General features: G+C 53.0%; 3 protein-coding genes across 4 annotated transcripts; 1 reads left to right on the top strand and 2 right to left on the bottom strand.

The window, feature by feature from the left end:
• Positions 1-404: 404 nt before the first annotated feature.
• On the bottom strand, positions 405-8,984 carry LOC122394105 (cysteine dioxygenase type 1-like). The gene is made up of 5 exons (XM_043390688.1): positions 8,559-8,984; positions 4,543-4,660; positions 3,035-3,155; positions 2,606-2,772; positions 405-2,028 (listed from the first exon to the last, which is right to left on the bottom strand). The coding sequence occupies exons 1-5, from the start codon at positions 8,738-8,740 to the stop codon at positions 1,903-1,905; spliced, it is 714 nt and encodes a 237-aa protein (XP_043246623.1). The 5' UTR covers positions 8,741-8,984; the 3' UTR covers positions 405-1,902.
• Positions 8,985-11,299: 2,315 nt separating this feature from the next.
• LOC122394104 (proline-rich protein 36-like) lies at positions 11,300-19,353 on the bottom strand. Of its 2 annotated transcripts, none has more exons than XM_043390685.1 (7): positions 16,944-19,353; positions 16,565-16,661; positions 15,962-16,387; positions 15,416-15,651; positions 14,642-14,726; positions 13,499-13,648; positions 11,300-12,522 (listed from the first exon to the last, which is right to left on the bottom strand). In XM_043390685.1, exons 1-7 carry the CDS (start codon positions 19,268-19,270, stop codon positions 12,307-12,309), a joined length of 3,537 nt encoding a protein of 1,178 aa, XP_043246620.1. In that variant the 5' UTR covers positions 19,271-19,353; the 3' UTR covers positions 11,300-12,306. The 2 variants fall into 2 exon arrangements, with proteins under 2 accessions (XP_043246620.1, XP_043246621.1); XM_043390686.1 differs by having other exon boundaries at positions 16,259-16,387.
• A 4,064-nt stretch (positions 19,354-23,417) lies between these two features.
• LOC122394130 (centromere protein S-like) lies at positions 23,418-24,667 on the top strand. The gene is made up of 2 exons (XM_043390754.1): positions 23,418-23,526; positions 23,960-24,667. The coding sequence occupies exon 2, from the start codon at positions 23,985-23,987 to the stop codon at positions 24,423-24,425; it is 441 nt and encodes a 146-aa protein (XP_043246689.1). The 5' UTR covers positions 23,418-23,526; positions 23,960-23,984; the 3' UTR covers positions 24,426-24,667.
• The last annotated feature ends 3,315 nt before the right edge of the window (positions 24,668-27,982 follow it).

Raw genomic sequence — 27,982 nt, 5'->3', positions numbered from 1 at the left:
GTTTCGGCCTTTTGCTGCGCGCTTTTTGTTTTGTGGACTGGAAGCAAAGTTCCCCGAATCGCCAAGGCGATTCGGTTCGGGGAACTGAAGGAACTGAGGCTCCTGATTTTTTAATGAGTCATGTCACCGAAGAGTGAAGACGAATGCTTAAATAAAAGAATAAGCTAACTGCGTTGTCACAACTAATTACAGAGTCAGTTGCTTGATGTTACAACTTACTGTTTGCAACGCATGACATCAGGTCTTTCATTGAAGTAATACTTGCTACACTTGCTACTTGCTAATGCTTTCGTTTTAGTAAGCAGTCAGTTACAACATCCTTGAAGCTATAATAACGCAAAACATTGATCCTCTGCAGACTTACGACATGACACGGCCCCACCGGACGTTAAACAAACTGTGGCGACACGTCCTTAATTATATTGCACATACCCATGAAATCTTAGAGCATACAACACGACACAAGCGTCTCTGCAACGCTTTGGGGCGCAGCCTCCGCCTGCTCCGAGCGAAAGGCTGCCACAACCCCTCCTTAAACTAGCCAGCTATAAACAAGGGTACCCGGCCGGAGACTGGTACGCTGTATAAACAGGGACCGCCCGACACAGTGTGCCTGGAATCTATCCGACCGACCAGGCGGGGGTCCTGTCCGGTGGGCCGGGCTCCGGTCGGGCGGAACACCCTCCCCCCACGCCAGTCTGACGTAAAACACACATAAACCACAAGGACCATAGCCGCCCGGTCGCCGCCAGAGCGTAAAGTCCTGCGTGTTGGAACATCACAGGACAGAGAGGGGAGGACCGAGGACTGAGGGAGAGAGAAGGCACCCACTATCACCACACATTCAGTCATCAGACTGTTCGAGAGAGAACAGAGTAGTGCGTGCGTTGTAGGCACAGTGTTTGATACTACGAGTCGTTGGGTATTCAGGAGAGAAGAGAATAGTTCGTAAGAAATAGCTACTAAGAGTGCTGTTAAGTGATTTGGAATACGTATGAAGCATACATATAGATAAGCACATCAAACTTGAAGTCATGGCGCATGCAACGAGCAGACACAGACACTAATCACAGTACAATAGCGAATCCAAGTCGAATCAGTTATCACTTAGACAAGTGCAACATTTATGTCATGGTAACTGTTATCGTAAAACACACACCAGTAACCGACAACGCGTGAAAGTTTGGCGACATCTTACACAAACGAGCCCGCTCCCAAAACCGAGTGACATTATTCGAGCAGGCTGCTGAATAATGTCTATAGCTTTGACGCTGAAACATATAAACGATAAAACGCACAACCCATGGTCACCTGTTTCAAAAATATATCTTCGTCGTGGCAAGCGCGGCTGTGCATTTCGATGCGGGTGTTTCAGACCTGTAGTTATCGGAGCCTAAAATCGGAGCCCCCACAGCTACAACTTCGGGGGTTCACCTTCCCGAGCCGGGCCCGGGAAACCCCAGCTCGGCTCACTTCTGTGATACTGGTAAAATCGGGGGGCCACGGCAAACCAGCGCTCTGCTGAACAACAGAGGGCACAGAGGCGGTAGTGAAAAGACAGAGGTCACCGACCACAGTCCCGCGGTGCCCCAGCAGTGCAGCGGTCCGGTGACCCCCCGGGGAATGTCGTGTACGTGCCCTCTGGCGGCGGGAGCCGCTCACTTCACTGCGCTCACTCATGGATGGTCGTATGTACAACGCTCATTTCTAGATCACCTCGGGACCTCTAACTCCTCCACCGCCTCATGGCCCCAACTCCTCGATCACCTCACGTCCCTAACTCCTCGATCACTTCATGGCCCTAACTCCTCGACCACTCCACGACCCTAACTCCATGATCACCTCATGGCCCTAACTCCTCGACCACTCCACGGCCCTAACTCCTCGACCACTCCCCGGCGCTCACTCCTGGATGGCCTCGTGTTGTCTGGTGAGTCGCGGCCGTTCGCCGCACGTCTTCTCCAGCGGGCAGTTGTACTGGATCGTGTGCACATCAGGGGGCGCCGAGTTGTCCATACTCGGCTGGTACTGAAACATAGAACGGAAAGTCCCGAGTGTAAGTGCGTGCTATAAACACAGACACCGTTCGACTATCAGTCCAAGGAGAAAAGAAACGATAATAAATTATCTGTCTTAACCCGTAAACACAGGTCTTCTGGGAAATCGTTTGTATATATGGAGATAATAAACAGCACTGAGTGGTATTAATAAATGTTTTCAGTTCACTTGAATAAAAACATTATTTCATATTCACTAAGACACTATCATTCCACACCAGATTTGCCTTGCCAAAACACCAGTCCACCTTCATTTATGGCGATAAATAGCACGATGTCCCCCCTCCGTTCCTAAACAGCGCCATCCCTCATGCATGGGCCTTCACTACCTCCATTCAACACTTTCATGTTTCCACACGGAGTGTGCCCCAAACGAGCACTACTACCGTCCCATCCAAACACTACTACTGGTCTCTTCGAGCGCCACCACCTTTCGAGCACTATCACCAGTCACCACCCCATTCAAAAGCTACCACTGTCCCACCCTCTAAAAATCATGCACCGTCCCATTCTAACGTTATCTCCACCCTTCGTAGCCGCTCGCTCACCGTGATCCGTTTGCCGTATTTGCTCCAGAAGGTGACGCGGCACTTCTGCGTGCGCCCCGTGCGCTGGTCGAACGCCTGGCACGTGGTGAACGGCGGCACGTACACGTGCAAGCTGACGGCCCTCTCCGAGTGGCTCGGGTTCTCCACGCGGTGCAGGCCCAGCGAGTCTGGCGGGGCAGAAGGGAGGGTGTCATGGTCGGTCTGATCACGGGTGGGTTGGCTTTGGTTGGATTCTGGCAGGGGGCTGAAGAGACGCATCATGTCAGCCTGATGAAGCACGAACCCAGTTATCCTGTCTCGAAAAGGCAGCACATAATTCACAAATTCATTCGTAAGTTATGTTAAACAGTGCCATTTTTAGGTACAAATTCCTATCTGACGCTTTTCAGTCCTGCACAGGGCAGATAACGACGGCGGTGGTTCGCTCACCATTGATGTAGCACACTCCGTTGAGTGGCAGCCGCGTACGGCCCAGCTCTTCCATGCCGTTATTCGGGGTCTCATCGGTGGGCCATTTGTAGCGGATCTCCTGCAGCTCTCCCTGCAGTACCTATGGATGGACGTGTGGTGGATAGACGAAGCTGGGAAACGGTAAACGGACGGTGGAGTTTGAGAAGGACAAACGACACACGGGCTTTGGAATAGCAGCGGGCTGAAGAGAGATGGACTTTAGGGTGACAGACGGGCTTTGGGAGCAGAACGCAGGAGAAGACGAACTGGATGGCGACATAGTTACGTTAGACGGTAACAACTAACATATATCTGGAAGACAACAGACGAGACACGTAATTGTGAGTAACCGACCTCAACCGAGCTGAGGAAATTGCAAGCTGACGACGGACGGCAGACAGCGAATGATCTATCTTCTGCAGAGACTGGGCAGTTGCTATTCGAGGAAAGGCGTTTAACCCTATTAGTGGCAGGCTCCTGGCTACCCCTATTAGTGGCAGGGGGGGGGGGGCTGTTTACGACCCCCCTTGATATCTCGAGATCTAACGGGCCGATTTTCAAAATTCAAACGGCATTCGATTTCGCTCAACGTGATCTACATTTCTAAAAAAGAAAAATTAAAAAATGTCAATAGGGGGGGGGGGGGTAGAGGGGGGTAAAAACGGGCAAATTGCAGATACATTTTAGACTGTTTATCACGGCCAGGTTTCTGAACCAATCTTAACGCAACTTTTGCCGATCGATTGAGAATGAACCAGGAATTCACATGGATCCTAAAAATATGCATTTTCAAAAAGCATAGGCGGATACAGATCATTGAGATTGGGGGTACACAAAAAGTATAGTAAATAAGGTTTTTGTTGGTACTGTTTCTAAAAAGGGTGGTAATGGTCTTGTTATGTTACAATTTTCTTATGAGAGAACGACTACAAGGCGGTCATTGGTCATGCATACACATTGGTCATGCATAGGCGGTGTCAGGGCACCTATGTTGGGAGGTAAAACATAACCCCCTTTTTGGACGCCTGGATCCGCCTATTATAGCAAAAACGTGTCAAAGGAGGATGCACAATAGCTTTGTATATGTTATCACATGATACCTTTCATTCACTGTTCGTAAAACTGGTGCAGCATCGTGATCTTCGCCCGAATGACTCGCTTCACGAATAGGACCCCCAATTCCCAGTGCTCTGGAGCCGCCCCTGGTAAAGTTATGAACTTGAAATTTTCAGGGAATGTGCTTAATTTAGTTTTAGGAAAAGTCAGAAAATTTCAGCATCGTAGCTTCAGCGGTTTCGGAGATATTCCCGAAAAACCTGAGGGGTGGATGAAAACAACCCCCCTGCCACTAATAGGGTTAAGAAGGAGCATCTGGAGTCGGTTGCACTACCTACCACCGACCAGCATCGTTCCTGGCCGAAGCCCCTGACCTCGCCTCAGTTCGTTAGATCGAAGTCACTGTCACGAGCCCCCCACAGCACCCGTACCTTCATGAAGCAGTGGGCGTCCGTGTGGTCGTGGATAGTGGAGGCGATACTCTCCGGCCAGCAGAGCAACATGATGTCGAACCGGCCGTTACCCGAGTCCACCAGGTTCCGGGTGTACCTGCGTGCAGACCGGTGGACAACGTCAGTACACGGGTATAGCATCGGTACAGCGGTACACTCTACACAACCAGTATATGCGGCTCATACACAGCAACGCACAACACGATAAGTGCGAAACTAGTACACCGGTATACACAAAACGGTACCCTCATACATTCGGTCGAGAAATGTAGAGGGATGGCATATTGCAAACTCGGCGCAGCCCTAGCATGTGGCGTCCATTATAAACATCAGCTACGCTCTTTGAAGAAATTTATTGCTCAGTTACGGGCTCAAATGGCATCGTAGTTGACTCAACCATAAACCCCAATTAAGTATTGAAGTGATGTTATTGCCAGTCTTCCAGTGCACCGATTGCGGACCAAGACGGAAAAAACTTGATTTGTCAGCATACGCCTGCCGACCTCTGACGTGGGCCGTTTCGTAATCGTCAGCAACTTTTTGCGCAGAACGGTACGGGCGGCCTTCACGGTATGATCGGAATCGACGTTAGCCAGTGGCAGTAAAAACATACTGAATACAGTTCTAGGAGCAGCGCGCACTGGTGACCGGGGGCGATTTCTATCACCACCAGATTTTACCGCTGCAGAAACTCGAACAGAGCGATCGGGTACCGGGAACCCCGACCTGACCTGGTCATGTCGACCTGACCTGACCTGACAACCAGGTCACGTCGGGCGGTGTGCCTGACGGCACCAGGCACTAGTCAGTCGCACCTTGTGCCACTTATCCTTTTCCAATGATTTAATAACAGCATAGTGTTGATTAGAGCTCAGCACCTACCCACCCTAGCCTCTCAGCCCTGGGGGCGGGACCAGGGGGGTACGCTCCGGCTGTTAAATTATGAAAAATGGTGACAGACGTTTGTGGAGGATTGTCGACGAACTCTTGTTCCGTGAGCAGTACTTACACGCTAGCGGAAAATTCACCAATCAGCGCTCGGCGGTACTCGACGCTGATTGGTCCGACGCTCGTGACGAAATTGCGGGGGACCGCAGTTATTCTCTATGGACCCGAATAGGCTTTTGGATTTCGGAGGGGTTTCTTTAAAATTATATGCTGTTTCGAGCTGTTTTCGAGTTGAAATATATTTCTTATGACTGTTACCTATATAATGGCACCATAAAATCATGATTTTGATAAATATTACCGATGAAATATCGGCCGAAAAGACATGCTGTCATGGTACGGACTGCCCTGCGGCTGATGTGGGGTCCCTAATGCCAGCGTATGGTAATAATGGGGTGACGAAGGGTTATTGGAGACTCTTAGAGCCCCATCAGCATTCAGCATAGGGTCATCAGAGGCCGGGAACGTCCATCAGGGGTCTGAGTAGGCCTGTCATAGGGGCATACATGACACATCATGGCCCATGGGTCAATGTAGATCCATGGGGCCGTTGAAGGGCCAGCATTGTTCAGCGTGGGCTCGCAATTACCTCTGATGGGCATATGCCGTGCCCCGATGGACTAACGCTGGCCCCTGATGAACCATCACCAGCCCCTGATAGGTCTACAAAGCCCACTGCTGGGTCTAAATTGGTCACTGATATGCCCAAATGGGCCACTGAGAAACCCGTACAACATCCCCTGACTGCACCTGCTGGACCGGTGCCGTCCTCTCATGGGCCCACCACAGCTCTTGAATGACCTTTTCAAGTCCCTTGAAGTGCCTTTATTGGCCTAAATGGCCCCTGATTGGCTTATGTGGTCCCTATTGGTCCTATATGGCCCCCATGAGCCCTCAACGTCCCTAGACGGCCTTACATTATATGTCACTGGGCCCTGTTGGGTCAGCACCGGCCCCTGATAGGCTTGCACTGGACCCACCGGGCCTATACCGACCCATGAAGGGCCTATGTCGAGCCCTCATGGGCCTCCGATGACCACACGCCGGCATGTGTGGCCCCATCAGCAGTGGTCCGTCTATCCCATGTACTTACGGTCTTTTTGGTCGATGTGACACCGGTAGTATATAGAAATGTTATAATTAAATGTCGTTATTACACAGTCAAAAGTCACAGAAAGAATATCCAAGCTCAAAAATGGCCTCAAACCCAACAAAAACTGGTACAAATCCCCTTCAAAAGCCGTAAGTCTATTAAACGCCATAGGGGAATAGCTGCAGTCCCCCGCAATTTCGTCACGAGCATCGGGCCAATCAGCGTTGAGTATTGCCGAACGCCGATTGGTCGATTTCCGCTAGCCTGTAAATGCTGCTTGCGGATATAGTTTTGAACAAAAGAGGGTCGCGGCTACTAATTATCGCTTGTCACCACTTTTTCGTCGGGAGCGTTCTACCTGGTTTATATAGCCTTGGGCGGGACCAAAGCCTTGGGCGTGATTACCCACCGCACCGGTTTCAACCGACCACATCCAGTCGAGGTGCGATTTGTGATAACAGTGGATAGACGGTGACGGTACCGAGAACTGCTAAAACCACTTTAAGCCTCCTCATGCAGCGATCAACATTGCCTAATTAGTGAAAGCGGTGTCCAAGGGTGTAAGACATATCCATCAACTACTCGTGAATGACACGCGCTATCATTTAGATTTAGAAATATCGACGCTTGCCTACCATGGATAAATTTGGACAATATATTATTTAAGTTTTAATTAATTGAAGAGTTATGAGATAGTTACGCTTGTCAGTGGGGCCATTCCATCCACGAGAGGTATCTGCTGTCTGGGCCAAGCACGCGGGCCGGGACACACCCACCTGACCGGGCAATATTGCACCGCGGGCACCGCTGCCAGCTGGCTCACCGGTTGAACACCGGCCACACCTCATACACCGGCCCCCGGCGGCGGTCAGTCAGGTCACGGGGTCACACGTGCCATAACAGGGGTCGGCGGAGACGCGGCGGCCATAGATCCGGAGCAGCACGGTGACAGGTTAGGGTCCCAGGTGAGGTCGGCACAGTGCCGACGCCAGATCGATTGACATGTCTGGGTGCACCGACCGGATTGATCCGACTCGGACCGAACGGTGGCGAGTGACACCGGTTCAACTGCCGGCTGAGTGAGCCAACAATGTCTCGAATTGGAGGATAGGTGTCATGTGGTGCTCATATAACGATACCATTATGAGACGCCCGACATGTTGGGTAAGATGAGACCAACGAATCGGTCACGCCGACCGCTTTAGAACTGGAACCCTAATAAACTGCAAGTAAGACTACGCCGAGCTATGTTGAATGATAAATAACCAGAATAAATTTCCGGACCGAATTCAGTAATTTCTTATAGGTATCCTGCTTCAGTACACACGGCATGCAAAAAGCACCTATTTTATTCTTCATGAAAATATTGTGCATCATTTTTTTATTATTAAATATACCTATCTATACATATCTAGCCAAAATTATGTATCACATTTATACTGTAGTGCTAAACACATTTGGATGTTGGAACCTAGGTACTGGGAATTGGGACCCTATTCGATGCTGCTGAATAGATCGCAAATCCCGGCCACTGGGGAACTGATGCATTGGGAAAGCAGTATGTATTCACGTTCTCAGATGATTGCTACTAGAATATTCTAGCAGATTTCTGAATGCCTCGGTAGGTATACAGAGGTCTATGGTCCCAGCATTTGTATGCTTTTCGACCGGTCAATTATATCGCACATATAAGCAATGAACATTGAGCAAGCTAAGTGCGTGTTACAAATTGATTAACCGCTGATGCGCATTACAAATCAGTTTGTAATGCGCATTTACTTTGCTCAAGGTCAAGGGTCAGCGGTAAATGATACCACCTGGTTACCACGCCGGCGACAGGTTCACTGCCAAACTTTCCGGCACCGAGCGCGATCAATACACGACCGAACGGCGCCGATAGCCCAGCCTTCAAAACACCCCTGTCCCACCCCAAACAGCCACGAGCGGCACTCACTTGAACTTGTCGCGCTTGGCGTACTTCCGCCAATCCTCGGGGTTGGAGACGTAGCCCTCCATCAGCCTCTTCACGTAGTCGACGTTGACGCGATCGCAGGAGAACACCCTGTGTAGTTCGTCCACCAGCTGGGTCAGGCTGGTCACCTTCGGCGGCGCCTTGAACTCCTCAATGTGCTCCATGGTGAAGGAAGGGGGTGTTGGACGCGCTCAGAGCTGTCGGCGCTGCTCGGTCAGCTGCGGTCGGCACGGGATCAGCTGTGGGACTGGGATCGGCGCCTCTCCGGTCAGCTGGGGAGGGCGGGTGACGGGACGCCGCGGCGGTGCTGTAACTCGGTCGGTACGCACCGGATGGAGCCGGTCTGAGCCAGATCAGAGTACGGGTCTGTGATGGTCACCTGTCGGCCGCCGGCGGGGGTCTGGAGACCGACAGACCCGCCGCCGTTCGGTCGATCTGCGCCGGATGCCCGTGACGTCACGGTCCGGCCCACCCAGCGGCGACGCTGATTGGTCGACGGACGGGGCCGGACTCTGGATGGATCCCAAAGGACGCAGTACCACACATTGTTGCGTTATTAAATTGCGTCGGTATATTTGTCTATGGGGATGTGCCAGTGCAACGTCCGCTGGTGGGCGAAACGGATCAGGTGTTGGGTAACACCCTTTACAGTGTGCCCACTGCCCAGTGCCCACCGAGAGCTGATGCGTCACAATTCTTCTGGGATTTGGAGTGGGAGGGTGGAACGGGCACAACCGCAGCATTAGGAACAGGATCCAGTCTGACAGCGGCAACTGAACACAGGACGGAGAGGAGTGAGGACAGGAGAGTAGAGACACAGGGCAGGATGAGGGCTGAACGGTATAACTGCGGCACAGGACGGTATAGCGGTAGCACTTGTCACGTTTAACGACGGAACAATAAAGATACAGGAAAATTGGAAATATTAAGAGTGTGATATACACACAACAGTGTAACGATAGGATAGACACACATGACTATAACGGTGGAATAGGTGACAGTATGGCAAACGGCGTTACAACAGACATAAGACTATAACGGAATAATTGACAAACGGACCGCTATATCGGCAGCTATAACGATACAGGGTGGTAGTACCGCAGACAATAGTCAAACTAGGCAGTAGCTACCTACAACGGCAAGATGAGTTTGCACATAAGGCGGTGACCATTGTAGTCGGTAGACAAATGACGGCTTTAGGTTCATTCCTTGGTTTAGCCTTGGTTCATTCGTCTAACAGAGCTGCATGCTGCATTTCACACGAGCGATGCATCACTTGTGTGCGGTACGGGCTCGATCTTGTCACAAAGCATACTAATGTGGGCACTGTGTTCCCGATGATAGTCAAAGGCAGCACAATATCCGAGAACGGCCATCTACTTTATCATTCGTTATTTTGTTGCCACGCAGATGAAAATATGCATGGCTTTTTTATAAATTTAGTCCGAACCTTTTTATGGGAAGGATTCACAAGGACAGAGCCACCGCTATGCGAAGCTTGTTGCGATGACCCTGCCCTCTACCCTCCGATCGCGCAATTCCGGTTCTATGACAGAATTTAGAGTCCAAAATTTAACGTGCGCACAAAGCCGCGCACGGCCGGTCCCCTCGCTGACTTCGCCTGGCTACGGCCTGCCACCAACCGCAGCCATACCTGTCAGGAGACCCATATATGTCGAGCGCCCGTCGCGCTTTGAACCCGGACTGTCATATCCGGGAACGCGTGCTCTCACCACGCGGAGTCCAACGCTCTAACTAACTGAGCTACGAGACTGGCTGTAGAAACAAGCTCATTTGTTTATCCTACAGCAGATGTGCAGCCCAGTCGAAGTTCTGAGGACGTTGCCTAACATCACAGCGAGTAGCCTGGAAAATCTCAGTGTTTCCCGGGCGAAACAGGTGATTTTCCACGCGACCCAGTGTGGAAAATCACTCGCGACGGGATGAAACGTCTGGAAGGCTCACGGCCAATCCAGACATTTTCGTCAACTGAAGATCTTCGTGCGCGTGGCCGGCCAAATGTTATCGTATGTGCAGTGTGCACTGCGTGCTATTCAAACGCCGAGACGCTTTTCAATGCAGCAGCCAGCAATGCATATTTTATAGAATGAAGCCCTTCCCGTAGTTACTTGCCAATAAGGGCACGAACCACACTGAATCAGCCGTCGTAGGCAGGGGAAACAGTTTCTGTCTCACAAACAACCAAATTATGGGCATCATTTACTCATCAAGTATATCCACATTTTGATGAAATCAACATCCCAAAAATGTATGTTGTTGTCAAGATGCATAAGAGCAAGTCTTTAACAAAATGATGAAAAAACTGTTCATTAGTCTTTGTCCACTACCCATTCGGACCTTTTCGATCATGTCGGAACTGTTGCAGTGTCGTTCTTCGCGGCCATAACCGACCGTCATGCGCTACGCCATGTGTCTCGCTCGCAGTCGCCTCACGCACTGTTTATAAGGTTTCGGGTGGGCGCGGTGTGGCACTTGGTGCACGAGTCACACAGCTGTGCCACTTTCAGCACCAGGCGTCTCGGTCGGCCCGGCTGACAGCTATTGACGACACAGTCAGCGGGCGGTGTTAGGGAGTGGTCCCCAGTGGTCACCTCCCCCGGGGGGGGGGGGGGGGCTGAGGTGGAAAACGCGTCCCACGCTGATGAGATGACGATACTGTATGATCACTGTACTAGTTAAATGAGGTGCACAAAGACTTCGTCTTGAAAAACGCTATATTCTGAGACGAAAATATCACATGAGCATCCTACTCCCCTGTCCGGGAAATGCAAGACCAACCTTCGAAACAACTTCGTAGCAAACGACGTGGAAAGCACTGTGGGCATTAGCACAGGGCAAGCACAAGCTCAATATACAAATATACAAATTAAAAAACGCAGCCACTGAAGGCAGAAGTAAACTTTTTCGCCATACACACATAACCGCATCTCAGGAACCGTCGCGGCACTGCGCTGCGACATTGCGGTACAGTTCACCGAGCATACACGCGATAGACGTTGGACAATAGAAACAGCACAGCACTGCAGGTCATAGAACGCCGTTCCTCGACCTCTGTCACACGTCACAACAAATGCCTATCAACGGCAGTTTCGATACAGTGTGATGGCTAGACCACATACCTTGATTGTCTATTCGCTGGAGGACCGAATAAAATGAGCACAAACAGGGACACTAAGCTGCAAGTGGAATTTTCCGTAGAAAGTAGGCTAAAAATATTTGGCATAAAAACGGCAAGATTCCTGGCATTTGTGTAATGCTGAGGGTCAGATCATGGCAGTACCTGAGTTTTGTGCCACGGCAACATACAGCAGCAATGAATGGCACTGTGATTCAGTCCTTGGTTATTGTCGGCTCACATTTACAAGTACAAACGTTGATGATGGGCTGCATTTGAATCACGCTGGTCTAATTCTTTTGACATCTACCAGCTCACCCGCTGCTGAGCCACCCACTGAGCCAACGGCCGACATCCGCTGGGGCACCCATTGACATATCCGCTGGGGCACCCAGTGATACACACCCGCTGAGGCACCCAGTGACTGATACACCCACTGGGACACCCTCCGGCTGCAGACCGGCCTCACCGTTCGAGATCCTCTCCGAGCGAGTCCGATCCGTCATGTTCTCAGTCCGCTCGGACAGCGGGTTCAGTCCGATTCACCAGCCTTTAGGGCTCTTGTACAAAACGCCCGGCCGGTCCCGGCTGCCCTCAGGGCGCCGTTCGGCTGCCGAAAGGGTCGTCCCGACGCGGCCGCACAGCCCGCGCCAGGGCGCTGATCCGGGGGTCGTTGATATGGTGCGGGCGCGGCCGCAGCGCCGCCAGGAAGAACACGTTGCCGGCGGCCAGGTCGACGGAGCACGGCTTCATACTCGCGTAGGCCGCCACCGCCGAGTCCGCACAGCCAGGTGGAGGGACTACACTGCGCTGCGGACGGGACGGCGGAGCGACGGTCAGAGGAGACGGTTAAAGACGGCCAGTGGGAGACGGTCAGTGGGAGACGGTCAGTGGGAGACGGTCAGAGGAAGCGGTCCACGAGACGGTCAGTGGGAGACGGTCAGTGGGAGACGGTCAGTGGGAGACGGTCAGTGGGAGACGGTCAGTGGGAGACGGTCAGTGGGAGACGGTCAGTGGAGACGGTCAGTGGGAGACGGTCAGTGGGAGACGGTCAGTGGGAGACGGGCCACGAGGCTGCGAGATGACGATAAAAGGAGATAGTTCCCTTTAGACAGCAGACGAGCAGTGTGAGTGGGGACACAAGGGGAATGGTACTAGTGAGGGAGCAGAAGAGCGACTCCAAACCCGTCTGACCACAGCACTTTCGTAACCAGCCTGTACATCATCTAACTCAGATCAGTGTGTTGGAAAATAGTGAAAGTTGTAAGCATACAAAGATTTGACACGAAATCAATTGTTGACCGCAAATGTCTGAGTAAACCCTCTTACTTCATCTAATTCACACATCGTGATAACGCACAATTTGTCGGATGGGTCGCCGACAAACGTTACTCGAGTGCTTTCCCCGGTTTCGAAATGAAAACAATTGAGGTTTGATTCTTGCATATAGTGTTAACATTATTCCAAACAAAAACTGAAAGCTTGTAACAAATATATCACTAGTTATGTCAAATCAAATAGACATCTATTTTAACGCCTCAGTCCAAAAACATGGTTCTGAATTTTAAAAAAAGTAACTCGAAAATTGCCAGGTAAGTTAGAAACTCGTACGGCAAAAAGGGAGAAACTGTGTTCCGATAGGCATCATCCTCAGAATCCTCATTAGTCATTACCACTTTGTAGATTGCTGAATAACTGAAAATGAGGATGTAACCTAGACGAGTATCTGTTAGCCGTGTAACTATCCCCACCTCAGTACCCGTTTGCCGAGTTACTGCCGCCTCACCCTGAGTATTTGTCCGCCGACGTTGTGCTGCAGCGGCGTCGGCGCAAAGCGCAGCACAGAGTCGGTCACCCACTCGCGGTAGCGGCGCTGCCAGCCCAGGTAGCGCACCAGGTAGCGCCGATAGCTGAGCGCGTCGTCCACGCACACAATCTGACGGCCACACAGGGAACAGTGACGGCCACCAAACAGGACAACTCCTTCCACTCCTTACTCACAACCTTACTCCTTCCACTGCCACCTGCTTAGTACCGCTTAGTACCGACGCTTTGGTACCGAACAAGAAAGGACGTGACTACTAGTCAAGAGAACGACTACAGTGAAGTTGGACGCTTGGGTCGCAAGGCTACGCGTCCTATTCCAACAACAACAACAACAACAACAACAACAACAACAACAACAACAACAACAACAACAACAACAACAACAACAAACAGGACAACAGCTATGACAGTCCCGACCAGGATAACACAAATGGGACTGGCGATAAGCAACAGGACAATTACCAACACGACTGGGGATTCTCGACCAGAAGAACAACATCAATTTTAGCACACCCCATCATTCAGTAGTGTTCTGTCGCAAGCCGCGAGGTGGCGCTGCAGTGCAGACCCTCATAGGTGGATTAATTCCTTTTCCGCCCAGTCACATAGGCTCCCTCACTCGGAGGTCCATATGCATTTTGACTGAGATACTTTAGCGCTATATGAAATTCCTTGGTATCGGCCACATTTGGCCACATCAATCTACAAGTAGCCATACACATGCCCACCCCCGCCATGTGTCTCCCCGCGGGTTCACTACACGTCTTAGCTAAAAACATGAATATCATCCCCCTGCTTCTCCGCGGTGGGCCCCCACCTTTACCAAACATAGGACTTAACCTCCCCATTTCCCTGGGCGGGTTCAAAGTCATAACTTGGCCGGACAGATGAACTCTCCTCCCCTCTTAGGCTCATACATTAAGCAAACATTAACATATGATACATTGAGCACATATAACCTCCCCTTCCCTGGTGGGTGCATACCGTGGCCGGACAGACGACCCTTCTCTCATAGGATCTTGCCTTGGCCGGGCAGATGGCCCTTCTCTGATAGGAATCTTACCTTGGCCGGACAGATGACCCTTCTCTGTTAGGATCTTACCTTGGCCGGGCAGATGAGCTGGGCGCCGTCGGCGGTTGTCTCGAATACGACCTGCACCAGCCGCCCCCGGTCCAGCGCCGTCTCTCTGTGGGTGAAACAGGAAGGACATCGTGAGGTTTCATGGGCGGAAAGAGCACACAAATGGTAGCGTCCAGGCATTATGCACACACCATGCTTGGTTACTTGGTAGGCATCGCCGCATGTCTTGCTTGGTAAAGCTGAGATCAGACAGTGAAAAATCATGTGAGGATTTTCAGACATGTGATGATTTTCAGTGATGATTTCAGCATATTTGCAAGAAAAATGCTATCCGTTGTAAATGAAACGAGGCACTAATAAAGTTAAGCATGTTTACGTCTTAAGCAACTTCAATACCAGCAGAGTTGTCATATCAGAAAGTTTTCCATCATAACAAGGAACCATAAATGTCATCTAAAATCTGTGTCCAATTCATCCTACAAGACTTGCGCCCGGAGACAAGTAAAAATCAGTCCTTCGGAACTGACAGTCCGCCCGCCATGCAGTGGTCAGCACACCGATCGTTAACAATCCGCCCACCCTACAGGGGTCAGTGGCTGAGTCGCTCGGTTCACAGACCGCCCGCCCTGCAGTGGTCAGAGAACCCGGTCGTTTCACATCTCGCCCGCCCCGTGGTCAGTGCGCCGGTCGGTTCACATCTCGCCCACCCCGTGGTCAGTCAGTTTTCAGCTCGTCCACCCTGTGCCGAGTACAGGGACCGCGCCGGGTCGGCACCGCTCCCTATTCAGTACTCACGGCACATCATCGTCCTCCACGTCGGCCGACGGTATGAAGGCCAGGCGCCGCACTGGCGGCCTCGGCTGCTGGTCCGTGAGGCCACCCCGGCCCCGGCCTCGGCCTCGGCCTCGACCTCGACCTCGGCCCCGGCCCCGACCCCGGCGGGCGGACGAGCCGGCCCAACTGGGCGCCACCCGCCGGAGCTTGGCAAGGGGCTCAAAGTCGGAGTCGGAGCAGGGGTCAGTGGCCAGAGCCTGTGGAAACAGTGCAGAGGACTACATAAGGAACACAATTAAAAACTACATCGTCTACAGCGTACACGCCGGACTTCGAGTAAAATAAGGGGCCATGCCACAGCAAAATAAAAACATCATTAGTCACGGACGTACTGAAATTCTGAAATACACAGACGATCGATCGGTTATCTTTACCGCTATGCCACATCCAGCGGAACACATAAATAAAATCATACAATGGCCCAGATGAGAACTCTGGCCTAACTAGCATGATACTCCGATTTCGATGCACCCAAATACGCGTTCACCTGTCCATCTGGGTCCTCACCTGTCGTTCTGCCGGCGGCGGGAGTTCTGGCGAAACGGTTCTGACGGCGGGTTTAGCCACCGGTGCAGCAGCGGCGGCTGGGCCGGAGGGAGCGGGGACGGCAGCCGCAGGCTCGGGGGAGGGTGTAGGGTCGGATGCTGGGGCGGGCGAAGCAGGAGCTGAAGGAGCAGGTGAAGCAGCAGGTGAAGGGGCAGGCGACAGAGCGGGAGAGGGAGCAGGTGACGGGGCGGATGCCGGAGAGGGGACAGGCACGGACGCAGGCAAAGGCGCCGGTGCGGCCGACGGCGGCAGCTCTACCGTGTGTAGCTGGGAGCGGTACACGCGCGAGATATCGGAGCGCGTCACCCAGCGGTCGTGACGGTAGGACGTGTCCCGGAAGTGGACGTAGTACCGAGTCGGCCGTTCCGTCATGTCCACCTTCAGAACCTGAGAGCAGGCCGGAGTGTCACGCGGTCAGGACAAGCATATACCGCCCGCCGCTACAGATGTGCGTCTCGTAGTGTGCGCTATAATAGTCATAATAGCCTAACGTATACGCCGTAAACTTTAAAGAATCAAAGGTAATGCTAGTTAAGTTTCAGAAGAGCCCAGAAATGGTCTCACCATGGCGTCCATGGCATCATAGTCCTCCTGGCCGTCATCGTCGTTCAGGAAGAGGACTTCGACCATGTTGCCGGGGTCGATCTCGCCGTCTCCGGTGCTGACAATGGGACAAACGGACAGGTCAGCGGAGTGACACAAATGAGTCAACAGAGAACGACGCAAAGAACGACAGAAATGAAAACCTCTACAGTTGGTTTTAAAGCATCATTAGGAACAACGTTTAACACGTTATGCCGACTGAGAATAAAAAATGCTAACAACAAATTATCCAATGCTTAGGCACATATCGTTTCATGCAAGAAAATATGAAGACGGGAAGGCCATTCAGCAACGTAAAAATTACGCCGTCTAAGTATCCGCACTACCCGGCGGATCTTACCCTTGGGGTTTGGTGTAGAGCGGGCCTTTCTTCTTCTTTTTCTCGCACCACTTGTTTTTCCTCCGTTTACGGCGGCGTCCGCCGGCGTCCTGACGCGCCGCCGACGACCGGCCGTCGTCGCCGGCGACCCCAGCGGCGCCGACCGCCGTCGCCGGTCCGACCTGCGAGCCGGCCTCCGGCAGAAGGTGTATGCGGGGCCGGCCCGGCCTCCGCTTGCCCCGTCTCGGAGTCGGCTGAGTCTGCGGCCCGGGCGGTAGGCCGAAAGGGCCGTCCGTGTCCTCCCGTAGAGCAGCGGGCGGGCCGCTCAGTTCGGCGCCCACAGCCATCGACACGTCAGCGCTCACCGCCAGCGGGTCAGCGTTCGGCACATCAGACAACTGCGTCACCGGAGTATCGGCGCCGCCCAGCCACAGGCCACTCTCTGTTATCTCCTCCTTCACTTCAATCTTCATGGCTGCCGGCCTTGAGTCCGCGGCAAAGGCAGGGTCGTCATCTTCGCGTGGACCGTGGGTGGAGAAGGGATCCATGCTCGGATCGACCTCCATGCCCTCAGACGGGTGGCTCAGCAGCGGCTCTTCTTTTACTTCGTCATATATGCCGCAATAATTCGTCACTTCGAGAGCCGGCGTAGATTTGTTTGGTGTCGTCGGTTCTATCTTGAATGTGACAGGCAGTGGCTCCTCTCCATAAAACCCTTCACTCTTCTGAGCACCGATGGAATCAAGTCTCTCATCGTAGCTGTCAGCTGAGCCAGCGTCAGGCGGTGCGCGCGGGATCCCGGCGGGCTGCTGACACCCCCACTGGGCCGGCGCCGCCTGCCTCATATCCTGGTGGGTCGACTCGGCGGTCACAGCGGGCGGCACACCGGCGGCTGACCCGGCTGCCAGCTGGTCCGACTCGGCGGCGGCCAGCAGCCGCAGCACCGACTCGGTGCCGCGCGCCGGCGCCGGCTGCTGCGCGCCGCCCTGGCGCAGCCGGTGCACCGCCGCCTGCACGCCCAGCCGCGTCAGAGTGCCCGGCTGGTACACTGGGTCCAGCCAGGGTGACACGGACGGCGCCGACGGCTCCGCGCGCTGCGAGCTCGGAGCACCGACTGTCGGCCGTGGCGGCATTTCCGGCGGCAGCACCTGCGACGCAACGGATGGCTCTGAGCAGGGAGCTTGCGGTCCGGCTGGGCGCAGCAGCTCCGACAGAACAGGACAGGAAGCGGCATCGTTGGCGGTAGGCACAGCTGTACCCGGTGGGTTGAAGGGTGTTAGCGAAGACTGTACGTCAGGGGGCGGTGGGGCGATCGGAGGGACGGTGGGAGGTTGGCTGAGGCTGGGTTCGTTGGACGGCAGCTGGGCCGAGGTGTCCACGCACACAGAGCTTTCCGTGCTCCGTGGTGGGCTCGGGACGCTCAGGGGTCCCACAGCAGGGGCACATGGCGCTGGCAGCTTACGGTCAGCGCTGGAGGAAGACAGACCGGCTGCTGAGCTGCTTTCCGAGTGAGGCAGCTGTCCCCGCTCAGAGCCATACGGCAGGACGACTGCGGTGGGCTTCTGAGGGCGCCCCAGACTCGCCAACTGCTGTCGAAGAGGGCGTCTGGTCACCTCCAGGTCGGGTCGAGCCACCGGAGAGCCGGCCTGGGCCGCGCTGAGCCGGACAGGGCCGGGCGACGAGCGCTGCTCCTCTGACGAGACGGCCGGCACCGCAGGACGCCGGGATAATCCCGCTGGCCGCGGCTCGATGTCGATCACCTCGATAATGTCCAGCGCCGGCTGGCCCGACGATTCGCCGTGGTCAGTGCGGGCCAGCGCCGGGGTCGGCGCGCTCTCATGCCGAGTTGTGCGCCTGAGTGTCACTGCAGGTGAAACGACCGCCCCAGTCGACTTTCCCGAAATACCGGTACTCGGACTCTCATCCCAAGTACTCACAACTTGAACTTCCTCAATGATACTGACATCAGGTTCCTGAGCATCCTGACTGCCCGATTGCAGACGGCCTACCGTTACACTCCGATCAGTAGTCGCATTCACAGCCCTCACTTGTGGCGAAGCTGGGCCAGCGCTGCTGCCCTGGCTAGGGTGGTTCGTGGTAGGCGCTTCAGTCAATGTCCGTGCTCTAAATCTGATACAGTGAGTCATCTTGAGATGGCTCTCCAAGCTGCTTACATCTTCATAAGTGGAACTGCATAGATTGCAGGTTAGCCCACTGACGTGATGGAGATACACATTCCAATAAATCTTCCATTCTACCCCATGGCAGTTAAGATGCTGTGACAGAGCTAAAGGGCGGTTGAAAGTCTTATTACAAATGGAACACTCTGTCAATGAAACTGTGTTCATCACTGACACCACCCGAAATGGTGGCCGATGATGGCAGGTTCTTCAATGTTCCCTCATCAGGATCCTGAAGAACAAAGGGTATGATTTAGTGGCCGATACCAAAACATTGTATCACACTGAAGGACACACCCATTTATGAAAAGACAAACATTTTTAGTTAAAAAAAAAAAACAAAAAAAAAGCAAGGAAACCCAACCCATTAACAGTTCATACTGCAACAGTTAAGTTCCATGTAGAAAACAGGTTGACACTAGAGCAGACAGAGTCCCGAAGTTGACACATGCCCCGCTAGAACTCCTGGATTTCCACGCTCTGCTGGGGGGGGGGAGAGGGGGGTGTGACTTTCAAGTTTCATCCCCTTTAAACTCAACTCCTGGCCATGTGGCGACACGCCATGGATGAGGTATTTCTGGATAGGACACTCTGCCAATATCCCGACCACCCAATTTAACGACAGGTAGGGCGTCGGCACCATTTTAGCATGGTGTCCTACGGGCGGAGCGTGTCGTCTTGGATACTTTTGTCCTTTATTGCTTACCTGTGCCAGTTTTTAACCCGCGCCCCGCTGGGCTATTCAGCCATACGCGCCCTGCTGGGGGGGGGGGGGGGGGGCAGATTCTGCCCCCCCTCTGTCTAACTTCCGAACCGATGGTCGTAGAAAGACGGGGAAAACGGCAATCGAAAGCTCTCAACAAGGCGGATCTTAAGAGCCCAAAATTTTTTGCTTAAGTAGGTCAGAGGTCAGGTCAAGGGTACAAAATGCAAGTTTCTACAGTATCGGCCTTGCACCGTAGTTGCCGAAGAATGGACTGAGCCTGATTGCCCAAAACGTGTCCTTAGACTACCAAGACAATATTCGTTGCATACAATGTCATTCAAAGGTCAAGGTCAAGGTCAGGTCAGGTCAGGTCAGGTCAGGTCACCAAAAACAAAATATAGAAAAGGGCATGTGCGACACATGTTTTATGGGTCATTTTACTCATAGAATTCAATAGGCACACTCAATAAGTGATGTGGACCACCTCTGGATGAATTTCAGGTCGATGTCAGGTCAAGGTCAGGTCAAGTGAGGTCAAATTTTGAAGTTGGTTGTTAAGGCCTAAAAAGGTGTCTATCTGATGCAGTTTTTCACGGCGAATCGAATGGTGCTATTTTTGTTTCCGTACGAGGTCTAAAACTTCCAAAAAATCATTTTTCAAAATTTTTGTATGTCGTGACGTCATACAATTTTGAATAACTCCCACATTTTTGAACCGATTCTTCTAAAAATTGGTATGTAGGTGCACATAGACCACTTCTCTGACATATATTCCGGTTTTTTCGATAAACTTAAAATTTTTGATTTTATAATTATTTTCCCAAAAAAGTCAGTTTTTTTTAAAATTGGGCAAAAATCCAAAATTTTCAAAAAACCAAGATAGCCATTTGATAGACAAAGTAGAATCACGTATAACCTTTCTTGTTACGTCTTGATTCCTTTAAAAATGAAGATATTAGCGGCGTTTGAAATTTTACCGTTTTTGAGGCGAAATTGGCGAACATGACGTCACTAAAACGTCAATTTCTCAAAAATTTTCTGATGGATTTCGCTCAAATTTTCAGGGAACGTGTCAAATTGATGTATGATAAGGTACTGAAAGTTTGACGTCGCTGGTGTAACGCGTTTAGAAGTTATTGGCGAAAAACAGGAAGGGGGCAGAGTCTGCCCCCCCCCCCCAGCGGGGCGCGGGTTAATGAAAGGTTTTGTGAATCTGGTAGAATAAGAAGTGAAGAGCCTCTCAAAAATAATTTTTTCCAGGTTAAACTAAACAAGTTGCTTAACTCTCGCCCGTACAGAAGCCGGGGGGGGGGGGTCGGGGCGAAACGGACCCCCTCGGTTTTTCGCAAAAAAGTGGCGTAAAAACGGCCGATCGCGACGAAACATTCAGTACCCTCACGTTAATCAATTTTACACTTACCCTGTAAATTTCATGACCCTGGCCTGACCCAAATGACCTTTGACCTGTGACACCTACATCTATGTTTGGCCAGAATCGCGATTCGGCGTATGTCGGCTTGCATCACTGCGCGTTTGCAGTCTTTTTGTGGTTTTAAGCGTTCAAGCATGTGATATTGATATGATGTTGGTCCCATGCATTAGGGTGGGTGTCAAGGTCACCTGAAAGTCAGGTCAGGGCCCTGTTTCACCGGTGATAGCAGCACGCTACTATCAAATTGCGCGAGCTGACGTAATGTGATGAGGTCACACTAATGACGTTTCGTGTAATCCGTGAGCTGCATTTGGAACAGAGTTGCTGTCTCGTTGAATGCGTTTGATAACATTTGTTTGATCGCTTGGCCGTGAAGATGTTAGCAGCAATATTTGATGACATCACACAGATTGACGGTGTCATGGTTTGTTGATGTTTCCATGGAAACCCAATTTGACACGTGTGACAGTCGGGGAAACTATGGTAAAATCTGCTATTTTTAGCAGTCTGCTATTTTTAGCAGAAATCTGCTAAAAATGGGTACGCATGTGACGTCATCGTACCCAAATATAGCAGATTTGGGTACGGCCCCATACAAAAGCAGATCTGCACCCTAATTGAAGCAAATGCGCATCAAATGCCTGGCAGATTCATGATTAGAATAGTGCTGAGAATGTCCTCTGATATTTTTGTTCAGATCCGACTATTTTCAAGTAATGAATTTGAAAATAGTCGGATCTGAACAAAAATAGCAGAGATCACTCTCAGCACTATTCTCATCATGAATCTGCCAGGCATTTGATGCGCATTTGCTTCAATTAGGGCCCTGTTTCACCGGTGATAGCAGCACGCTGCTTTTACACGTGTCAAATTGGGTTTCCATGGAAACATCAACAGGCCCATTGCTCCAACACTACCACAAGTGTGACGTCAGCTCGCGCAATTTGATAGCAGCGTGGTAGCAGGTCCCGTGAAACACCGCCTAGGGTGCAGATCTGCTTTTGTATGGGGCCGTACCCAAATCTGCTATATTTGGGTACGATGACGTCACATGCGTACCCATTTTTAGCAGATTTCTGCTAAAATTAGCAGACTGCTAAAAATAGCAGATTTTACCATAGTTTCCCCGACTGGTGATAGCAGCGTGCTGCTATCACCGGTGAAACAGGGCCCTGGTCACTGAACTTTGATGACCTCAGCTCACTTTTTCAAGTTTTATGAACATGTTTCTAGGCAAGTTTTTGGAGCTGAATTCGAATTTAGCAGCCATTTGAACATTTACGAAGTAGTTTTGGTGCCTTCGTAACATGCTACGAAGCTGTCAGAGGTGGTTAATTCACCTCGTCACAGATGCGAATTTCTACTACGAATACCTGGCAGGCAGGACCCCTACTGGTTGACCTGACCCAACCTGGCCTAAATGCATGAAGACATCATCTGTGTCTTGACTCCGACCCAAGGAAGTATATTGATATACCTTGACCTAGTCCTATTACCTATACCCTGGTATATACCGACCCGAGCTTCAAGCTGATTCAACAAAACCCCAATCAACACCTCAATTATTCAAATTCAATCATTCATTCACTTCAACTCGTTCAACTCTCCCCCATCTAACAGTTTTTCGCAAATGACTTTTGATAGAGGCATGCTAGAGCGATAGTGTTTTTATATACCTTGCTCTCCCCCAATTTCTCCAAAAGCAATTTTGATTTTTGTTTACTTTTTTGCTGTAGTTGCGACGGAAATGGCGCGAGGCGTACCGTCTATCGTGCCGTTGCTAAAATACTGTCAAAAATTGTTACATACGAAAACCCGAAAGGTTTCCGAACCCCGACAGCAGGCCCCTTCAAAATCCCATTGGTATACCTTTAGCTTTCATTTCATCTTGACCAATAATTTATTCGCCATTAGTTACACAAACTGACGGGTTACCTGTCTGTTTATCTGGACACCCCTGTGTATATTTATTTAACAAATTATAGCAGCATTTTAAACACATTTGATTGGCGGCTTTGGCGGGTTTTTAAAACTTTTTTTTCAAGTTCAGCTGCTTCAGCGGATGCAAGGCCCTATGACTATGAGTGCTATGAGTTATGACTCTTTCCTAACGGGGCCTTGGGCCTAACGACGTAGAATCTTCGCCGCCCGAGTCATCGAACGCGGGGCAAGTGACAGTTGGTGTATTGATATAGGGCCTTGGTCAGTTGTCAAAGAGGGTGAGGCCATGTCAGATCCATGAGACTGTAGTTTCAGAGTACATACCTACCTTCCTAGTTCCTACTGGTGAGAGAAATGAAAGAAAGAGGTTCTGGTTCAGGTTGGACATTCCCCACCAGCATAGCCACAGGCTCTATTTCACAATAATTTTAGATATTATGTTGGTAGCAGGGCACAAAAGAGTCATTGGTAGCTACCTGCCTTTGACCTCAATGGTATCAATTATCAAATCATTTATTTTTCAAAATCTCAAGTCTCAACACTGTACACTGTGGCATAAGAGTTTCAGGTAGCATTTGGTCAATATCAACTATCAAGTATGGTTTTTGCCTTTGAAGAATAGTTCACCTCAAGCTATGACCCCCTCGGTTATTTACAAGTCTGAGGTCGGTGTCAATGATAACACTATATCTTACTCCCTACACTAAGCACTATCATAAACAGGAGTTGCCAGTTTAAATAAAAACACCCATCTCACAACTTGGCCTATATGTTCCAGCCCAGCTCTCTGACCAACTTAAGTGATGCCTGAGGCAAGTCGAGAGGACGACTCCCCGCACGTGCAGCAGCTGCGCGCGGCGCTGCACTACGCCATCGGCCGCATCTGTGACGAGGTGGCCACCGAGCGGGGCACGCCGTTCCGGCGCACGGTGGTGGCCACGCTGACCGAGGCGGCGCTGTCGCAGGCGGCCGTGATGGCGCGCGACCTGGAGCTGTTCGCGCAGCACGCGCGCCGCGCCGCCGTCTGCGCCGACGACGTGAAGCTGCTGGTGCGCCGCTCGCCGACGCTGTCGGCCCAGCTGCAGCGCGAGGCGCGCCGGCTCGCCGCGCACGCCAAGGTGGCCAAAGAGCGGCGGCGGGCGCAGCGCGGCAGGCGAGGGGCGCGCGGCGCCGGCCGGGGCGCCTCCGCTGCGGCAGATCCGAGGACTGCGACTGACGCCGGTGAAGTGATGGAACTGGAGTGAAAATATAAGCCCGAGATGTGGTTACGCGGATTCTGCGTGTGCGTATCTTCGGATAAATCATGGTGTGATAAGGACTGTCGTGCCCGGGCTGAAGTGCGGACTGCAGGCGAAATGTACACTGCGTTTGCGCTATGGCTGAGCACAATGGCTGTGAAGTGTACCAGTGATCCGAAGTGCCCTATGAACACTGTGAGCCGGGTCTATGATGTGATGGCGCCTTCCAACAAACACCGCATGGTGATTGGTGACATGACTGGACTCTTATAGTCTATATAGACTGGATCACCGATTAACGAACGAGTGCTTATGAACTACACTGTTTTAGACTCAGTTCCGGTGTTTCATGCTGTGCCTGCGACTATAACGTTAAATTAGACTGCCCTATAAGAATGTGACTGAGGTCATATTGTGTAGCGGGCACCGGAATGACCAGTTATTACGAGTTCCTACGCTCCTTTCTTCACAGCAAAGTGTGCACTGAAAATGTAATCGCCGTTCAATAAAATGCTTAATGTGTTTAACGCCCATTGTGTAACAAGCGACATCCGACCGTGCAAAAATTCAGTATTTACAGCCGTTCGGTGTTATAAAGAGAGCAGCGATAAATCCTGGCGGTACTGAGTACCCTCGTATCGGGTTTTCCACATCGTCTGACGCAGGGCTGCGGAATCGGAGTCGGAGTCGGAGTCGGTCGGAGTCGACAGTTGTGACCGGAGTCGGAGTCGGAGTCGAAGTTGATTTTAGAAACCCGAGCCGGAGTCGGAGTCGGAGTCACCGAAAATCTGTCGACTCCGCAGCCCTGCTAGGTCTGCGGAGTCGGAGTCGGGAGTTGGAGTCGGTCGGAGTCGACAATTCTGCCCGGAGTCGGAGTCGGAGTCGGAGCTGGTTTTTGAAAGCCGGAGTCGGAGTCGGAGTCGGAGTCGCCGAAAATCCATCGACTCCGCAGCCCTGGTCTGACGTATTGAGGGAGGGGTCAGCCGCTTGGTCTTCCCACTTTCTGCATCTATGAAAGTGTTCGCCCTGGTATAGTTTCCTCAAAGCGCTGCTCAAAAGACGGCGTAATAATATCACAGTGTATATGTATAAATGCTCAGACCTGGCGCGTTCCGTTCATATTGTATGCGTGCCACTGCGAAGGTCGAGACATTCTCTCCTGAAAGGCGACTGGGGCGACTCACGAGTTCCGCTGCCCTGGCGGCCGACGTCACGAGTCGTCGGAGGGGAACAGAGCCGCCACCTCGCGGGCGGTCTCATCCTCAGCCGAGGGCGCAGGGTGGGCGGCCGGCGGCGGGGCCAGGTCCGGGGCCGCTGGTGACGAGACGGGACCGGGCGCGCGACCCTTGAGGGTCCACACAGGCGGCGGCTCGTCGACGGAGGCGTCTCCTTCGTCCACCGAGAGACTGCCGGTCGAGAGGCGTCACACCCACGGGTCAGGGCGGAGAGACACAAGCACATCGTGCGGATATTGCAAGTGGGTGCAGAGTACAGAGTGCATTCAATTCAGGTAGGTGACTCAATGACTGGGAACTTATCTAAGGTGACAACTGAGCCCGAAAGCAATGAAACATTTCAATATGATCTCACATCAAAACAATACAATCCTTTGACGAAAACAATCAACGGATCGGTATAGCTTGGTGGCGAAACACCATCACGTAACCCAAATTTATCATAAACTGCTGAATTCTAGCTCAGAACACATTGAACTCTTAACAGTGCAGTGGGGAAAAAAAAAACGAATTATACTCACAATCGCGGTAGCGGCAGAGTGCCCAGCGTCTCGAACGGACTACCGGCGTCCAGGGACGGCGACGACCGGTCCGAGACGGTGGGGACACTGGCGCCGAGCCGCGCCGGGCCGGCGGCGGCGACCGGCGGCGGACGGAGCACCGCCGCGCCGCGCTCCAGCTCCGCAGCCACCCGGGCGTCGGCGAACGACAGCGTAAAGTCGGCCCGCGCCCGGCCCGAGAGCACGTCCTCGGCGAGCGCCGCCGCGCGCCGCAGCCGCTCGGCGTCCCCGAGCAGCGCCAGCGTGGAGCGGGCCAGCTGGGCGGCGGCTGGGTCAGGGCTGGCGGCCAGCGGAGGCAGGGTGTCTGCTAGCCGAGCGGCGGCGGCGGCCGGCAGCTCGGCGCGGCACTCCCACACCAGCCGGCTCAGGGCGTGCAGGTGCTGCTGCAGCGGCGAGCTCGACTCGCCCGACGGCCGGTCGCGGAGGGGGTCGTCGGCGGCCAGCTGGGGCAGCCGGTCGCACACGGCGCCGACCGCGGCGGTCAGCAGCTCCGGCTCCAGCAGGTGGCCCGTCTCGCCGACCACCCAGAGCGCCATCCGCTGGACCGCCGGCGCCGCGCCGCCGCCCACCACCAGCTCGGCGTACAGGCGGGCGGCGGCCGGCCGCAGCGGCCCGCCCGGCGGCTCCGCGGCCAGCCGGCTGCGCAGGCGCGCCGCCGGCGCCTCGTCCTCCTCCAGCACTCTGTTGATGACGTGCAGCAGCTGCGGCCGCCGCGTCAGGTACCGTTCGGCGAGCAGCGCGGCGCGGCCGAGCAGCAGGGTGCGCAGCGGGCGGCGCTCGGCGACGGCGACCGCCTCCAGCAGTCGCTGGCAGACGGCCGCAGCGCTCTGCTCGGTGGCCACTGCGTGCAGCAGCTGCAGCGCGCGCAGTCGCACCGTCTCGTCCTCATCGCGCAGACACTGTACCACCGCCAGCTGGAGCGGGCCGGCCGGCCGCGCGCCGCCCGCCTCACACAGCCGGCAGAGCGCCGACAGGCCGGCGTAGCGCACGTTGCCGTTGGCGCTGCGCAGCATGAGCGCCGTGCAGCGCAGCGCCGCCGCGTGCAGGCCGTCGGCCGGCGCCGAGCCGTCGCCGCCGGCCGGGTCTGGCGGCGCCGGCGGCGGGGGCAGCGTGGCCGCTGCCGACACACACTCGCAGAGAATGGCGAACCCCATGACGGTGGCCGGCACGGGAGCCGTCAACTGCGACACCAGGAACTGCGAGAACGTCTCCGAGAGCCCCGAGTCGGCCGGACACAGGTACGAGATCAGCCTGTGGACGGAAACAGACTCAGAACTCAGAACGGAGACACATTATAAGGGATCAGTAGCCAGTAGGGATATGGAAACAATGGTCGGACTCGGGGACGCCCACAGTGATAACATATCTTACACGAGTGTCGCACATTGATTGGTCGCAACGTAGACACTTGGGGAATGTGATAATGCACATTGTGATAAACATGATGAAAAAGCATGAATTTCGAGCTATTTTAAAGCAAAGGACTGGAACTTAGTTTTGCGCACGAAGGAAAGAGCCTTCTCATAAGACCGGTCACGGGTGGGCATGGTGATGTTTATTATCGCAGTCACAGTCTATGCAATTTTTGTTGTTAAATGCCAGAGCTGGGCGCGTTCCTCGATTTTCGGTAGTGCGTTAGCGTTCCTGCGTTCCTCCGGCCGCGGTTAGTGCGTTCCTGGAATAGCGTTCCTCATTTTTTTTTTCGTTCGGTGCGTTAGCGTTCCTGCGTTCCTGCGTTCCTCCCTCAAAAATACCGCCGAACCACGCG

Source organism: Amphibalanus amphitrite, unplaced genomic scaffold, assembly GCF_019059575.1.
Source record: "Amphibalanus amphitrite isolate SeventyFive unplaced genomic scaffold, NRLGWU_Aamphi_draft 000574F_arrow, whole genome shotgun sequence".
Taxonomy (NCBI): Eukaryota; Metazoa; Arthropoda; class Thecostraca; order Balanomorpha; family Balanidae; genus Amphibalanus; species Amphibalanus amphitrite.
The sequence above is the reverse complement of the archived record's forward strand: the minus strand, read 5'-3'. Positions and strand labels throughout refer to the sequence as shown.

Coding starts and splice junctions, on each gene's coding strand:
- LOC122394105 (XM_043390688.1), bottom strand. CDS start 8,740: ATGGAGCACATTGAGGAGTTCAAGGCGCCGCCGAAGGTGACCAGCCTG. Junction 2,773..3,034: donor CGGAGTGTGCTACATCAATG/GTGAGCGAACCA, acceptor CTGCCCCGCCAG/ACTCGCTGGGCCTGCACCGC. Junction 2,029..2,605: donor AATACGGCAAACGGATCACG/GTGAGCGAGCGG, acceptor TCTATGTTTCAG/TACCAGCCGAGTATGGACAA.
- LOC122394104 (XM_043390685.1), bottom strand. CDS start 19,270: ATGAACACAGTTTCATTGACAGAGTGTTCCATTTGTAATAAGACTTTC. Junction 13,649..14,641: donor AGCTCATCTGCCCGGCCAAG/GTAAGATCCTAA, acceptor TGTGGCCGTCAG/ATTGTGTGCGTGGACGACGC. Junction 12,523..13,498: donor TCGGCGGACAAATACTCAGG/GTGAGGCGGCAG, acceptor TCCCGTCCGCAG/CGCAGTGTAGTCCCTCCACC.
- LOC122394130 (XM_043390754.1), top strand. CDS start 23,985: ATGCCTGAGGCAAGTCGAGAGGACGACTCCCCGCACGTGCAGCAGCTG.